General features: G+C 42.8%; 1 protein-coding gene across 5 annotated transcripts in view; it reads right to left on the bottom strand.

The window, feature by feature from the left end:
* Positions 1–15,908, bottom strand: part of SLC6A11 (solute carrier family 6 member 11) — a 107,929-nt gene extending 92,021 nt beyond the window's left edge. For 4 of the 5 annotated variants that reach the window (XR_009115053.1, XR_009115055.1, XR_009115054.1 and 1 more), the window contains exons 1-5: positions 15,686–15,908; positions 15,047–15,277; positions 11,821–11,955; positions 11,504–11,644; positions 10,007–10,097 (exon numbers count right to left, since the gene is read on the bottom strand). Coding sequence is in view for 2 of the 5 variants with exons in the window: in XM_058031808.1 (XP_057887791.1) it covers positions 10,007–10,097; positions 11,504–11,644; positions 11,821–11,955; positions 15,047–15,266 (587 nt within the window). In the remaining 3 variants the exon portion in view is untranslated. Of the gene's footprint in view, positions 1–10,006; positions 10,098–11,503; positions 11,645–11,820; positions 11,956–15,046; positions 15,278–15,595; positions 15,662–15,685 lie in introns of those variants that run through there. The other variant, XM_058031809.1, reaches the window with a different exon arrangement.
* Positions 15,909–16,979: the final 1,071 nt, after the last annotated feature.

Genomic DNA, 16,979 nt, shown 5'->3' with positions numbered 1-16,979 from the left:
TCAAGCTGATGCCTCAGAATTTGTGTGGAGCCTTTTAGAAAACCTGTACAGTTGTACTCATCTTTTCACTATTAATTAAATGTTCATCAAATGAGAACTACTGAGCACAAAATATTAAGAGCTATTGCATGATTTTGTAAAACAGACCTTCACTGTGAGTTTTTGGATACAAATTCACACAACAAATGAATGGTGATAAGCTCTTATCTCTTCCTCACAGAACAGGCCAAAAGAAAACCATTGACTGACTGGCAAAAAAATTTTAAAAATTGAAAAAATTCCTCTGTCAACATATTTCTTATCTCACTGGCCTTAAACTCTAGTTACAAAAAAACCCCTAAGATGTAAAAAAGAGCAGGGGCACAAGGAATAAAAAACCACTTACCGCTCAAAAGGGAAAAAGGAAAGCTGTAAATGGACAGGAATTATTTTGGGAGCTCTCAATGCTTTGTCCACATTTGCAGGTCCTGGGTCTTCATAAAATATCACTGCTGTAGCACTCACAAATTACAGATTATTAATTAAATCCAGATTCATTCTACTGGATCAATTTTTCCTGTATGAACTAAAACCTGCGGACACCATCTATGGAATAAATAAAGAGGAGCTGTGGAAGGGATTTGGGGGGATTTCAGTGATTTCCTTGGTGCCCAGAGGACAGCAGTGCCCACAGTGATGCTTCAAGACCTGCACTGATTGGTGTCCTGGAGCCTTTCCAGGAATTCCAGGGCAATATTTAATAAGTTCCTCAGGAAGTCCTCCTGACACAGCAAAGCAATTCTGCTGCCATATGAGAATATAGTGCAAAACAGTGAAATAAATAAATAAATATAATATAATAATAATAATAATAATAATAATAATAATAATAATAATAGTAATAATTAGTTTTGTTTTTTCCAGCCTGTGCTCATTATAATTTTTGCACATTAAAACCAGTTCCTTTAATTTGATTTAAAATCCCAAGCAACCACCCTTTCTGTTAACATCCTGAATCCACAAAGCCATATTTGGGAAATACTCTTAAAAAGTGTCTAAACATTTGATTTTTCTTATGATGATATTTTTCAAGTGCCAAAAGTAGACAGAGGCTTGATGAATTGCATGGAAATCTCTCCTTTACACAGTATCCATGCTGAGATAGCCAAAAACCAGAGGAATGTGATTCCTGTTAAATGATGTTTTCAGCTACTTGTATATCTCTAAAATCCCTCTCAGCAAAGCTTTCCCATTCCCAATTCCAAGACAGGGAGTAAACATACTGGACACATTTCTTAACAGCTGGAAATAAAAGTCTCTTCTCTACTTGGATATTTAAGGGATTACAGAGGTGTGAAAAATATGCCATGGAAGAGCTCCATGGGATTTGTTGCCACTTCCAGTCTTGAACATCTCTTTCCTGTGGTCAACCGGTAAAGAAAATAATTCCTGGAGTGGGCAACTTTGTCAAACATGGATGGCACTTTCCAGCTTGTCCTGTGGGGAGCTACTGGAGGGGACAAATTGGTTCCAGACAGAAAATGGCACCAGAAGTATCCTACTGTCAGTTTTCCAAATTTAAAAGTTTATCTAGACAGTTCCTAATTTCGGTTCTAGATACTTCCTACTTTGAGTTTTCCAAATTTAAATGTTTGTGTAGACACTTCCTACTTTTACTTTTCTAGAATTAAAAGTTTGTGTAGACACTTCCGACTTTCAGTATTCTAGAAGATTTAAAAGTTTATGTAGGTTATTCCTAGTTTCGGTCTTCCAAATTAAAAAGTTTGTGTAGACACTACCTAATTGCAGTTTTCCAAATTTCAAAGTTTGCGTAGGTTCTTCCGAATTGCGGTCCTCCACTCCAGATTTTAAAGTTTGTGTGGACACTTCCTACTTTCAGTTTTCTAGAAGGTTTAAAAGTTTGTGTAGATATTTTTAGGAGTTTGTGCATAATAAAGAAGAATGTACACAATAAAGAAGTATCCTCCTTTCAGTTTTTCAAATTTAAAAGTTAACAAAAGTTAGACAGTTCCTCATTTCGGTTCTAGATATTTCCTACTTTCAGTTTTCTAAATATTAAAAGTTTGTTTACACACTTCCTATTGTATAGAAGGTTTTAAAGTTTGTGTAGATACTTCCTACTTTCAGTTTTCCAAATTTCAATGTTTCTGTAGACACTTCCTACTTTCAGTTTTCTAGAAGATTTAGAAGTTTGTGTAGGTATTTGTAGGAGGCTGTACATAATAAAGAAGTATCCCACTTTCAGTTTTTCAAATTTAAAAGTTTATCCAGACAGTTCCTAATTTCAGTTCTAGATACTTCCTATTTTCAGTTTTCCAAATATTAAAAGTTTATGTACGCACTTCTTCTTGTACACAAGGTTTTAAAGTTTGTGTAGATACTTCCTACTTTCAGTTTTACAAATTTTAAAAGGTTGTGGAGACACTTCCTACTTTCAGTTTTCTGGAAGGCTTAAAAATTTCTGTAGATATTTGTAGGAGGCTGTACATAATAACTCAGGATAAAGGGGATGAGCTGGCTTTATAATTGCATGAAACCAGATATAGCCGAAGGGAGGCCTTTCAATAGAAGACTTAATAAAAAAAATTTTAAAATTTTTAAAAATAAAAAAATTAATTTAATTAATTAAAAATTTTAAAATAATTAACAAAAAATAATTTTAAAACTCCACACAAAAAACCCAGCAAACCAGCATGTTATGAGAAACCAATGAACCCCTGGCAAAGGCAGAAGAAAAATTATTACTTTTCTTGGTTATTTTGGCTCGTGCTGCTCCTGGCTGGTTTGGCCAAGCCCATCATGGCACCACAGAGGTTTTGCTATTTTAAACCTCTCACTTTATATTGATTTCCCCCCTTCAAGCAAAATGCGCTTTTCTCATGTAATTCTTTCCCTACAACAGCAAAATTGCATATATAGATGTACAAGTCTAAACACACATTCCCATCTTAATCCCAGTAATGAAAATGCCCTTGTTGGTTACAAATAAAACAGATTTACCATTTTTCAGCAAAATTGGATATCTAAGCCAGCAGCTTCTAAAGATCATAAATTTCAAGCACCTCACTCAGTTTCTGTGCATGTTTACCCACCATGAGTAGCAATAACAGCATTTCTAGAACTTTAACAATTGTGCAACTAAAGGATATTTTGAGTAGCTCACATATGACCTTTGCTACACAAATTTAATTTCTGGTTTTGACACTACTGCAAGCCAAAACTCGACTGTGTATTAACACAAGAACCAACCAAATGCTACAAATTCCCAAAGCAATACAGAGTCAGGAGAATTTGCAAACTTGAAGGTTATTTTTTCATCATCCACAGGGAAAGTGTTATGTACAACAAGAAGTGTAGAAATCAAAAGCCATGGAAGTTCACCCACTTGGCTTAGGGTCCAGCCTTCAATACAGAAAAAACCAGTTGGACAGGAAATGTAAAAATTAAAAACCATGGAAGTTCATCCACCTCACTTAGGGTTCAGCCCACAATACAGGAAAAACTGTTGGACAGGAAATGCAAAAATCAAAAATCATGGAAGTTCATCACCCTGGCTTAGGGTTCAGCCCTCAATACAGGAAAAAAATTGCCAGCATTTGGACAAGAAATGTAAAAATCAAAAACCATGAAAGGTCATCACCTGACTCAGGGTTCAGCCCACAATTAAGGTAAAACTGTTGGACAGGAAATGTAAAAATCAAAACTATGGAAGTTCATCCAGCTGACTCAGAGTTCAGCCCTCAATACAAGAAAAATGGGCAGCATTTGGACAGGAAATGTAAAAATCAAAAATTATAGAAGTTCATCCACCTGACTCAGGATTCAGCCCTCAATACAAGAAAAATGGGCAGAATTTGGACAGGAAATGTAAAAATCAAGAACCATGGAAGTTCTTTCTCTTGGCTTAGGGTCCAGCCCCCAATACAGGAAAAACTGTTGGACAGGAAATGCAAAAATCAAAACCATGGAAGTTCAACACCTGACTCACGGCTCAGCCCTCAATACAGGAAAAACTGGCAGAATTTGGACAGGAAATATAAAAATCAAAAACAATGGAAGTTCATCCCCCTGGCTTAGGGTTCAGCCTCCAATACAGGAAAAACTGTCGGACAGGAAATGTAAAAGTCAAAAATATAGAACTTCATCTACCAGGCTTAGTGTTCAGCTCTCAATACAAGAAAAACTGGCAGAATTTGGACAGGAAATATAAAAATCATGAAACGTCATCACCTGACTCGGGGTTCAGCCCCCAGTTAAGGAAAAACTGTTGGACAGGAAATATAAAAATCAAAAACCATGATAACTTTATCCACCTGGTTTAGGGTCCAGCCCTCAATACAGGAAAAATTGGCAGCATTTTGATACCCATCCCATTTGCTTTTTTCAGCTGAAGTCAGGCAAAGTCAGCGATCTTGAGGCAAACCCAGGTGGAGAGCTCACGGGGCTCCAAAGAAAAAGGGATTTTCACGCAGCCCCTCATGAGCTGGGCAGCAAGGGGAGGGTCTGGCACTGTTTAATGCCCTACCAGACACCCACAAAGGGGTTGGTTGTATTTAATATCCTACAAGACACCCACAGAGGGGCTGGTTCTGTTTAATGCCCTACCAGACACCCACAAAGGGGCTGGTTGTGTTTAATGTCCTATGAGACACCCACAAAGGAGCTGGCTCTATTTAATGCCCTACAAGACACCCACAGAGGAGCTGGCACTGTTTAATGCCCTACAGACACCCACAAAGGGGCTGGCACTGTTTAATGCCCTACCAGACACCCACAGAGGGGCTGGTTGTGTTTAATGCCCTACCAGACACCCACAAAGGGGCTGGTTGTGTTTAATGCCCTACCAGACACCCACAGAGGGGCTGGCACTGTTTAATGCCCTACAAGAAAACCCACAAAGGGGCTGGTTGTATTTAATATCCTACAAGACACCCACAAAGGGGCTGGTTGTGTTTAATGCCCTACCAGAAACCCACAAAGGGGTTGGTTCTATTTAATATCCTACAAGACACCCACAAAGGGGCTGGCTCTATTTAATGCCCTACCAGACACCCACAAAGGGGCTGATTCTGTTTAATGCCCTACCAGACACCCACAGAGGGGCTGGCACTGTTTAATGCCCTACCAGACATCCACAGAGGGGCTGGTTGTGTTTAATGCTCTACCAGACACCCACAAAGGGGCTGGTTTGGGGTGCTGCTGGATCCCCCTGGGCACTGAGCAGGCTCAGCTCACCCCTGACTTCTCAATGTGCTGGGGATTTTTTTTTTTTTTTTTTTTTTGCTGAGAACAGCCCCTTTTCTTTTAGGCCGGACAAAACCAATGGTTTTTTTTTTTTTTTTTTTCTCACTAGGCTTTTACTTGGAAAGGCTGGGGATGTGTCACCCCCTCCAGAGAGTGACAGAGCTCCTTGAACAGAGCACCGAGTTGTTGCTACACAGCCAATAAAAACCCATTGAGGTGGAATCAGCCACAAAACCGTGGCTCCTCTGTCTGTCCAGCTCCTTCCCAGGCTCTGGAAAGCTCCAATTCCTGCCCCTGGGGACAGACTGGAGCAGCAGCCAAGAGGGCACAGGGGCAAGGCTGCAGCCCCCACACCTGCCAGGGCAATTTCCTCTCCTAGGAAAGCAGAAAAAGGATGGAGCAGAGCATCTCCCCTGTGCTTGTAAATACACCCTCACGCACAGCCACGGTGATTTTTCATATTCTGCTTTAATTTATCAGTAATTAGCAGCTAGCAGTATTAACTATCCAAGTTTTGGAAGCCAAAAAATCCTATGTGCCACGCCTTCAAAGTGTGATTATTGCTTTTTCTTAGAAAATCCTTAAACTATACGAGTGGGGTGAGGGCAAGGCCATAGATGGGAGAAAACAGGTCAAGTCTCTGAATGCTGGCACGGGTATGAAGGGAAAAGTGGAAATTCAGGCACTTGTCTGTCCTTTGGAACACAGCAGCAGTGAGTTTGAAGAATAAAAAGTGAATTTTTATCAGTTTAGCTGCTTCCCTGTACACACAGAATTTGGAACTTCTCAAGGCTGCAGCTTGCAAGGCCTTCTGGAGTAAGAAATCCTTTAATCCCCTAATTTTGATCAGTTGTCAGTGGTGCCTGCTCACTCAAATGAAGCCTTGAAACACTGACAGAAACAGATATTTCTAAGCAGGAAAAAAAGAAAAGAGTGTCCAAACTGCCAAGTTTTGCTGTACCTCCAGCAGGGTCAGCCCATTTCCACTGTGCAGCTACAGAAAAGTTGTTATCAATTACAACCTCACAAAAATATTTAAGGTTTAATGGGGTTCTTTGGAGTGTGCCAGGAGGAAAACAGCACCTAGGACCTGCTGCAGGATTTGTCTCTGAATCTTTTTTTTGTTGGTTTTAACAAAGATTTTTAGAATTTTTAAAATTTAAAAATTTTAAAATATTTTAAAATTAGACTTTCACCCTCTGTGTGAGGCAGTTAGCAAAGCAGGGAGAGAAGATGAATTTTCAGAAGTCAGAGTGTTCCTGCTAAAGGAGCAGCATCCTCTGGGCACTGCTGGGGATGGGAAATGGAAAACCCTCATGGCACTGCCAGCTATCCTCTGCCACCTCTGCCTGACTCCAGCCACAGCTTTAGGACTTGCCAAGGCTGCAGAAGCAGCAAAAGCCACAAATATTTCAGCAGAGAGGCTGGAGTTAGGGTTTGCAATCCCGAAACCAGCTGAGGATTTGGATTTACTTCCAGTCATGAGTAAATAAGGGCAGAGCCTTACAGACAACAGCACCAGGTAAAAGGGAAAAAATTCCTTTCCAAAGCCAGAAATAAAGATGTTTTGGGCCTGGTGTATTCATTTACACACTTAAATCAGGCTGCTGGCACTTTGAGAATGTAAATCCTGTGTGAAACAACAACCTGAGCCTGCCCAGCATGAGGAGCTCTCAGACTGGGAGCAGCACAGAGCACTGCAAAGCCACTGGGGAATTGCTGAGTCTCTCCTTGCTAGGCTGGGTTTAGTTAAAACCAAAACTCTCTGAAGAGAGTGTGAGCATGTAAAAAGCTGTGGGACGTGGCTGTGAAAGGGGAGCTGCAGCGCCAGCCTGACACTTCACAGGTGCAGGGCTGAGTTTCACATGTGAACAAACTCACAAAAAGCAACCAGGATCACTGGGCACAACAATTGCCACTCTAATCCACAGATTTAATCAACAGACAAAAAAAAAAAATACAACAAAAACACCACAAAAAATATCCCACAAACCCCCATTTTTCCCCCCCACAGCCAACCCTTCACGCAATAAATTGTCTTTATGTGGCCACAACCCAGAGGAATTTCAATGGCAGCCTTGGCATTGCAGGGAGCACAAAGTGTGATGGTTCTAAAAAATCCTGGAGCCTCCTCCTTCCCTACTCCAGCAAATCTCCTTTTTACTATTTGTTTCAACGGGCTTACAATGAGTTTATGGCTCCTGGCAGCAGAATTTACAAAATCATAAAGCAGCATCACAAGAACACCACCGCAAGCTGAGGGAAATAACATTGCTGATAACACTTATCTCCACACAAAGTAACTCTTCTAGTAATATTCACTTTGTATTAACTGCTCTGTGATCTTCTCTTTATACAGCAAGACCTTGCACTGCTTTTATGTTTGATATTTAAGACATATTTTAATTATAATCCTAATTCCAATTAAGATTATTTCATAGCAAAATAGTTATTTCAAGTTCTTTCATAGCAAAATGAATCCTGTTTTTAATAAAGCTCATTCTTCCACTTTGAAACTAGTTTTTTATGGGGTTTTTTTTTCAATTTTGAAGCCAAGCAACATCATAACTACTTAAATTTCAAACAAGGCAAGCACTTTCCTTAGCAGGAAGAGAGTACATTTATTTCCTGTGTGCAAAACTATGCAACTCCGGTTTTATTTGGACAGAGAAAGTAGAAAAGTTGAATATCTTAAGTTATTTTGGCCAGCAAACTGTTGGTGTTACAAAAAGTTTGTCTGTGACACATAAAGAAAGGCATTCCAAATAAATAATAGATTATTTAGTTTACCTTTTTTTTTTCTTTTCTTTTCTTTTTTTTTCTTTTTTTTTTTTTTTTTTTTTTTTTTTTTTGGTGTTTGTGATTTTAAAAGGTTTGGAGTGTGTATTTTCAACTTTTTATTGACAAGACTGTAAAACCAGCTAGAGAAAAGGCTAAATCTGATTCTCCCTTCTAGTTGCATAATTTATTCCAGATTTAACAAATACCAGGTAGGGAAATATGCCCCAAAGGGTTTAAAACCCACTTCAACCTGATTGCAAGTGGAGCTAGAGAATCTTGTTTAGCTTCATTTTCAGAGATCTCTGAGAAGGGACATCCTTAAAGTGGATTTGTGTGTGCTTCAAAATAACACTGAGCCAGGAATTGAGGCACTCCAGAGATGAGCACTGACACAAAACTCACAAAACCACAGAAATATAAGTGTAAAACCACACAAATATGAGAGTGTAAAGCCACAGGAATATGAGAATATGAGAGTGTAAAACTTACTCTCTGCCCTCCATAGAATTGAGCTAAACATTTCCTACTTCTCTGGATAACCAAAGTTACCATCAGTGGCAGAGTTGGGAATATTATTGAAAAATCATATAAATGCAGGGGGCAAATTGGCTAATACTTGAGAAAATATATTGTTCATTTATTCCACTGATGTTAAGTCTTAATTCTCCTTATCCCAAAGAACCATATGATATTTTTTGCTAAAATAAAATAAAGTTGTAGCATTAAGTGATGCCACCTGAGAAACTCTTGTATATTCTGAGCTATTATCTGTGGGTAGTTATGTTTTGATTTAAGATGTTAGGTGTTCAGATTACTGAAAATTTTAACAGAAAATAAAATTTCAGTTTTACCCAGAGAGTGCATATGTCGCTCATATTATTCAGGTTTAATTTAGTGTTTGGGGGGTTTTGATTTAAAATAAAACAGTATTATTTGCTGATATAACTAATGAAATCTAAGTTGGCTGATGTAGCAAGAAAAAGACATTCAGGCAGACAATAGCAAGTCCTAAGATTGAAGGAAATTATGTCAATGTAGAGTTTTCCCTTCAAGAAGTTTTAAATCCTGTTTCTTTAAAGTGTAGCTGTCGCTGTCCTGAACACAAAACAGCCTCAAAATAAAATCAATGGGTCCTCAAGAAATTGTAGTAACCCAGAATTGTGTAACTGGCTTTGAATTGTGAAATCACTCAGAATTCAAAGTAACACTGCATTTCTCTGATTGGCTTAGCACACACTACACCCTGCAAGGAACAAATGGGAGGCTGCACTGCACTGATTAAATATTTATAGCCAGAAAAAATATGTCACCACAAAAGCAGCTCATCTTGTGCAAACATCTGATTTCCTTCCCTTAGTCTAGCAAGAAATCAGAGTCAGGGGGAGAGGAGAGAGTTAAAGTCTGCTGTTATTCTAGCTGAATAACTAACACTTACACAGTCCTTTAAAAAATAATGAGATCCAGAAGCCAGAGTATTAGTTAGCTGAAACAAGGATGAGGATGTAGCTCTCCAACTCCTAAGGGAAGAAATATTTAGGGAAAAAAAAAAAAAAAAAAAAAAAAGAAAAAAAAGGGAAAAAAGGAATATTGTAAATCATTTTCTTTCTTTCACCTTTGCCTCCTCATTAGTATGGGCTGGAGGCTCTTTCCTCCAGCAGCAGGAGCCAAGCTCCCGAGCAAGTGGCACACTTTGTTCTGTGTCCTTTCAGGATATGGAATTCCTTTCCTTGTGTCCTCTTAAAAAAGAGTTAAAAACTCTCCTTCTGACCGTGGCAGGATAAGAAAATTTCCAGCTGAACTCGCTCCCTCAGTGCTACAGGGTTACGAGGTGTAAATGGTCAAATCATTGCAAGGTAATGAAGAGTCTGATCAAATATAAAATCACTGAACAGTCTGATCAAATATAAAGGCAGTGAATAGTCTGATAAAATATAAAGGTAGAAAAAAGTCTGATCAAATATAAAGGTTTTTGTGCACTTACTCCCAGAATTCCATCACTGGAGAAGTGGCATTTTGTAAAGAGACTTGACTGCAGTTGCTCATGTTGAGTTTTTGAAATTCCACACAGTTTTCTAGAAAAGAACCACAAAAGCAAGGAGTTTGCTATGTTGACATGCAAGTACTGTTCTTGTTCATGTCCCACTTTGTGCACCTTGGGAAGCCCACACAATTTTATGGGTGGGTTAAAGGGTTTTTGGGGGCACTAAGGGCCACAGCTGTTAATTCTGCAACACCAGGTTATGACAACTCAGAGAAACATCCATCAGGACTCTCTTACAACACTTCCCAGAGGCACAGGGCCAAAAAATCACCTCAGGCAGAAGGAAGAAACATTGAGGCAATGGACTGGGAATTAAAATTACAACGTGCTCCAACTCCACTGCTGGTTCAGTGGTTTATGGCTACAAAGGGAACATGGCCAGCCATAAACTGCCACTTTTTCCTGATAAGGAAAGTGGGTATTTCCTCTGGCTTATCACTATTATAATCATTATTATTATTATTGTTATTATCTCTAACACAAAGGCCAAAGCAGCTCAGCCCTGTGGAGCATTTGAGCACTGATAACACTGGCCAAGCTCCTTGGCAGGGCTGCCAAAATTGATACCAAAGCCTTCCACATCCACTGGGCCCAAAATTACCTGCCTAAGATTTCAGAAATTAAGGTTCCAGGCAGATTTAGGTGTGCTCAAAGAACACCAAAAATGGCCAACTAGTGCAAACTATGAAAGACAACATGCTGGGTGCTTGATTTGAAACTGGATTGCACATAAGGGATGAATGCAAAATTTCAGGAACAAGGACAGTGGGATGACATCCTCCCCATGGATGTTTGGGATCTGGAGACTCAAAGAGCAGAGAATGACAGATATTTATATAAATGAGAAGACAGATGCAGAGCCCTGCCCTGCAAACCCTCCTGAATACCTCATCCTGCATGCAGGAGGCTCCTTTACATGCACAGCAAGGATTATTTATGAGACTACATTTCCAGAAGTAGCTTGATGAACATTATCCCTCAACATCTGGCATTTAAAAGAGCAATTCCAAAGATCCACATTTAACATTTTTCCCTCTCCATTCAAACTCCCCCTGACTTCATTAGAGTGAAAGAGCAAGAATGCAACCTGTCATCAGGTCATTCTCTGCTGCAGAATTCACTCAGTGTGCTCAGGGAGAAGAGATATGATTGCAAATGAGAGTCTTGGGATTTAGCCAGAAGATCGTACAGAAGTAACAAATCCATAGTCTTTTTCTGCTGACATTCTATTCTAGAGGAGTAAATGCTTTACAATGACCTAACCCAAAAAGGTCAAAGGCAGTTTCACTCCTGGTTTCCTTTTTTTTGGCTGTAGTGGGATGAGATTGGCCCATTTGCGCAGGTTTTGCTACACACATAGCTTTGTTCGGGACATTTCAATATAATAATCAATCATTTGGGAGGATTTTATAGTGGCAAACTCTGCTGAGGTCATACCTGTATTCCATTCGTGGCCACAGGAAGCCCAGGGAAGCTCTGTAGTAAAGCAGTTGAACAAATAGAAGATAGCCCATGCTAAAATGATGATGTAATATACATTTAGGTGTGCCTCTATGACTTGGGTAGCATAGCCAATGCCTGGAGGAGCAAAATAAAAAGTGAGATACAAAAGAAAACTTCTGCTTTTCAGGCTGTATCTAATTTAAAAACAAAAGCTTACTCTTAAGTATATCTTAACTTCAATTTTGCTACAGTTAATTTCATTTTACTTCAAATGGAATGCTTTCTTTTGCAGAAGGACACAGAATTGTTACCTTCAAAGAGAGGGCAAACTTTCCTCCAGCATGTGATGCCTCCTTCACTTGTGAACTGTCCCAAGGCCGTCTCCAAGAAAAATACTGGGATTCCACAGCAGATAAAAAACACCACGTAGGGGATGAGGAAAGCACCTGGGGGTGAACATTGAGGGGGTGTTGGTTAGAATGAACAGGGCTCCTCAGGAGCACAGGGAGGATTTTTACATGAAAGGAAGGATCTTGAGCTGGGAGCCATCAGTGCAGTGCAGGAAGGGTTTAATTCCTGCCCCAAATATCCAAAGTTAGCCTGTAAGCCAGGGTTATGGGCTGAAACAGAGCAGATCAACGTTCCTCAGCCTAAAGTCAGTCTCTCAAACACAGAAAAGATCCCAGCCATGCTCAGCTCAAAGTTCTGCCCTGCCCAGCACCACTTCTCAGGGGCGAGGAAGTGTTACAGATATTAAATCTGAGAAACCCATTTCATGTTGTTTATATGATAAGGATTGCAGAAAGGGAATGAGGAAACAAACTTCAGGACTGCTTACAAGGACAGGAAAGCAGGGTCTGGGGGGGATGAGGAAAGCACCTGGGGGTGAGCATTGAGGGGGTGTTGGTTAGAAAGAACAGGGCTCCTCAGAAGCACAGGGAGGATTTTTCCATTAAAGGAAGGATCTTAAGCTGGGAGCCATCAGTGCAGTGTAGGAAGGGTTTAATTCCTGCCCCAAATATCCAAAGTTAACCTGTAAGCCAGGGTTATGGGCTGAAACAGAGCAGATCAACGTTCCTCAGCCTAAAGTCGGTCTCTCAAACACAGAAAAGATCCCAGCCATGCTCAGCTCAAAGTTCTGCCCTGCCCAGCACCACCCTCCTTGCTTTTCTCAGGGATGAGGAAGTGTTACAGATATTAAATCTGAGAAACCCATTTCATGTTATTTATATTATAAGGATTGCAGAAAGAGAATGAGGAAAAAAAACTTCAGAACTACTCGCAAGGACAAGAAAGCAGGACCTGGCCTTATCAGCCAGAAATATTGGTGTGAAATTCTAGGAAAATAACAAAGCATCCACATTTTTGTTGGGTGCTGACAGTGAACTCCAGCACAGGTGGTGAAGCACAGCAAACCCAACCACAGCACACCCCACCCTGCAACAGCTGCTGGGTTTCAGTCACCCTGGTGAGAAAATTGAGACAACTACATCCACCTGTTCTGAGTTTCCCTCATCTCATCACCAGGAGTTCCTTCCCTCAGCCAGGAAATTTCCCTAGGGGTGAATCCCAGGTGCCTCTCAAGCAATCCACGGGGATTCCACAAAACATGGAATATTTCCCTGGATAATTTACTGGCCAGTATCATCACACACACTCTCACAGCGAGTTGAACAATGCAACTTGTGGAAATCCAAAGTGCCAGCTTGTTTTTCCAACAGGAACATTAGAAAACATCAGGATTCCCAGCTTACAAAAAGATCGTATTACAAGAAATACCTCATTCTAAACACACAAAGAAATTATTTTTCCTCAAAACCTGAACATCCACAGCCCAAACTTCCAGATGATTTTTCCTACACTCCCTGTTATGACTTGGAGTAAGTGTCAGAGAGGTCAACCTCACAAGTTCCAAACTACAGCTTCTAGATTTGTTCTGTTAAAAGCAATTTATTTCACAACTAGCTCGGATATTTACCACTGTCTTCCCCCAGCACACACCAAGGAGTTGGATGCACCAGATTTAAGCACTAAAAACAAACTCTGGTCTAATTCCAGCAGGGGGTTACACAAGCTCACAGACTGAGCCTCCATTGACTAAAACTGGTCAATGGCAAATGTCCCATGGTGCCAGGACACGAGCAATTAAATCACACCCATTTATTCTATTCTTAAAGAGTACAGTGGTGATTAAATATGATATTTAAGTAATTACTTTTTCATCAAATCACCCAAAACAATGATGGAAATTCTTTCTACCTCATGTTACAGCCTTTAAAATAATAGCAAGCTGGCACACACTCACAAATGGGCACCTAAAGCTGCAGGAACCAAAAAACTACACAGCAAATATATATTCCTGTCATTTCCTCTGCCAAAAGTTCTCTGGGAACACTTTGACCATCAACAAAAAAGGCTTGTGTATATGATGTGCAGCATGTTAACATTCGGGATCTGGTAGCAGCGCTCTCTAAAGAGCTGAACTCTTGTTGCCTAAGTTTGGCCAAAATACAGAGACATAAAGAAAGGAACTTCCAACAATAAACACAATTTGCACAGCAGGGCTTGTCTTGTAGGAACAGCACACAAAATGGGCTAAAAACCATCCCTGAGTTCAGATAAGGAGGGACAAGGAATAGAAGTTTGGCACAGCAAACCAACCCGTCAAGGAGCAGATCAGTGCTTATCAGCCCTCAACATCCTATTTTTCTTCCAGCCTCTGTGTTTACACTGCCACTGACTCAGGCCTTAAGTGGGAAGAATGTTGAACCCAGTCCACAGAATTCTAAACTGAGTTTGTAATTTACTTTCCTTTCTTCCCTGCTGCCCAAGCTGATGTGCTTATTCTCAGCTGTCATTTATCTTACACAGTTTACAGTTGGCTATAACCAATACGTGCCACATGTTATACTCTGGAGAAGTTGAGTCTGCTCTTTCCTCTCTCAAATAACATTCATATGTTGTATTTATTAGGGCTTGCTCTCTTCAACCTGTAATTTTACATCTTTTCTGCCTTGTAGGAATTGGAGAAGTACGAGGGGAAAAAGAGAACATTGAGGTATAAAAAACTTCATGAGACAAAGAAAATTAATTTAGTCTTTGTGGCGTTGTTAGGAAAAAAAAAATATTCATCCTCTCCAAAGTACACTGCTGTGACAAATGAAGTGCTGCCTTCTTTTCTGTGTCAGACAAACTTAGTTAAGTATGCCTGGGTGTGTATTCACATGCAGAAGACAGAGTGTACTACTATAACTGAATGCTGGCTTCTCCTGCATGAAAAATGCTCCTGAAAAAAAGATGTCAATTTACTAACGTAACAGCAACCTGTAAAAATAAACCACACAGTGTTTGGAGAGAGGGAAAGGGAAACACAACGATTTTTCTCAGTTGTCAGATGTTAATGCTTCCCTGTCTGCACATGCACTGAAACCCTGAACACGTCTCTCTTACTAGTGCAATAAATCACAGCAAGGCACTCTTAACTGCTTAATTCCCGTGTTTAATTCCCATCTAAATCCACACGTGATGCCATCTTACCTCCTCCATTCTTGTAGCAAAGGTATGGGAATCTCCAGACGTTTCCCAGCCCAATAATCTCCCCTGCCACTGAAAGCACAAATTCAACCTTGTTGTTCCAGTGCCCTCTTTCATGAACTTTCTTATCATTGCTGTGGACGAGGTTGGTACTTGAGGCTTCTGGGTCCAAAGCATCTTCTGGCTTGCCATTAATTATAGGAATAGTCTTTTCAGCTGTCATGACTTTTCAGCCTGGTGGAGAACAAAAGAGGAACACACAGGTGTGTTAGGACACTTGCTGGCACTGATCTTCAACCTCTGAAATCTCCCAGGGTGGCACTGGCCTCTTGTTACCTCTGGAAATCTGCGGGTGAAAATGAGGGAGGCAACTCCACAAGGCTGGAAAAGTTGTAAAGCAGGGGAAAAAGGAGAAGAAAGGGGTGGGGGGAAGAGAGAAGCTTCTGTGCAAGGGAAGGAGTAATTCCAAGCGGTGACAGATAACTTGCTAGCAGACAGGGAAACCTTTCAAAAATCCCTCCCCAGGCAAGGATCCCGTCCTTGCTGACCTACCAGAGGCCGGGGACGCGCCGCACCTGCCGGGCTCGCACCTGCGGGCCGGGATGGCTGTGGCCTGCCCGCGGGAGCTGCGGGATTACTCACCCAGGGCTGTGCCCGTGCCTGCCTGCGCGCCAGGGACGGGGGCCGGGCTGTGCTAGCGCTGCCTGCGGGCGATGCTGCGGCTCCGGCGGCGCGGGCAGGGCACGGCCAGGAGGGGAGGAGGCGTTCGGGATCCCCGCGAGCCGGGAAGCCTCGTCCTGCCCCTCCGCTGCTGGCGGCCCGGCGTGGGTTGGAGGATGCTCCCCGCGCTCTGGATGGAGCCGCAATTTGCAAATGCTCAGCCCTCCCCGGAGCGATGGTTTAACACCCGCCTCCCCCCTCCGCCCACCTCAGGCTGTCCCGCCAGCTCCCCCCTCCTTCTCTTCCTTCTCCTCCTCCTCCTCCTTCTCCACCCAGCATCACCACCGAGCATCGCCAGCGAGCGGAGAGCAGAGCATCCCCGGCTGCGCTCCCCGCCCGCGGCCAGGGCCGAGCCCGCCAGGCTGGGAGCCGCATCCCCATCCCCGGCAATCCCACCCCGGCTCCGCAGCATCGGGCAGGGATGGGACCGCGGACAGGGCAGGGCCGAGCCCGCCAGGTTGGCACCCGCATCCCCATCCCCGGCAGTCCCGTTCCCGCTGCGCAGTCCTCGGCAGGGATGGTACCTGCGGGCCCGCCAGGTTGGCAGCCGCGTTCTGCATCCCCATCCCCGGTGGCCGGCCCCGCTGGGCATCCCTCCGGCGGGGATGGGACCGTGGGCAGGGCCGAGCCCCGCGGGTTGGCAGCCACATCCCCATCCCCGGCAGTCCCATCCCTGCTCCGCAGCCCTGGGCAGGGATGGTACCGCGGGTAGGGCAGGCTGGCAGCCACATCCCCATCCCCGGTGGGTCCCATCTCTGCTCCCTAGCCTCGGGCAGGGATGGTATCGTGGGCCCGCCAGGTTGGCAGCCGTATTCCCATCCCATTCCCGGCAGTCCCATCCCTGCTCTGCAGCCTCTGGCAGTACCAGCCCCGCAGGCTGGCAGCCGTGCTGTGCATCCCCATCCCAACCGCGGCAGTGCCATCCTTGCCCCGCATCCCTCAGGCAGGGATGGCACCGCAGACAGACCCGGCCCCGCACCTGCCTCGCTCGGGGGCTGGCACAGACCCCACAAGTTAAAAAAAGGAGCCCGGCGGGAACAGATGACACAAACTTGAGCTGGAAAGGGCGGCGGGGAGAGCCGGGGGACAGACGGGATGAAAAAATAAACGGAGGGGGAACATTTGGGAAGTGTGGAAACAATGTGGGCGCTTTCGAGTTGCAGCAGGGAAATGCAGAGGCAAGCAGCCCATGTGGGCATTGCTGGCTGGGGCTTGG

The sequence above is a fragment of the Melospiza georgiana genome, chromosome 11 (assembly GCF_028018845.1).
Source record: "Melospiza georgiana isolate bMelGeo1 chromosome 11, bMelGeo1.pri, whole genome shotgun sequence".
NCBI lineage: Eukaryota > Metazoa > Chordata > Aves > Passeriformes > Passerellidae > Melospiza > Melospiza georgiana.
This window is presented reverse-complemented; position numbering and strand designations above follow the sequence as displayed.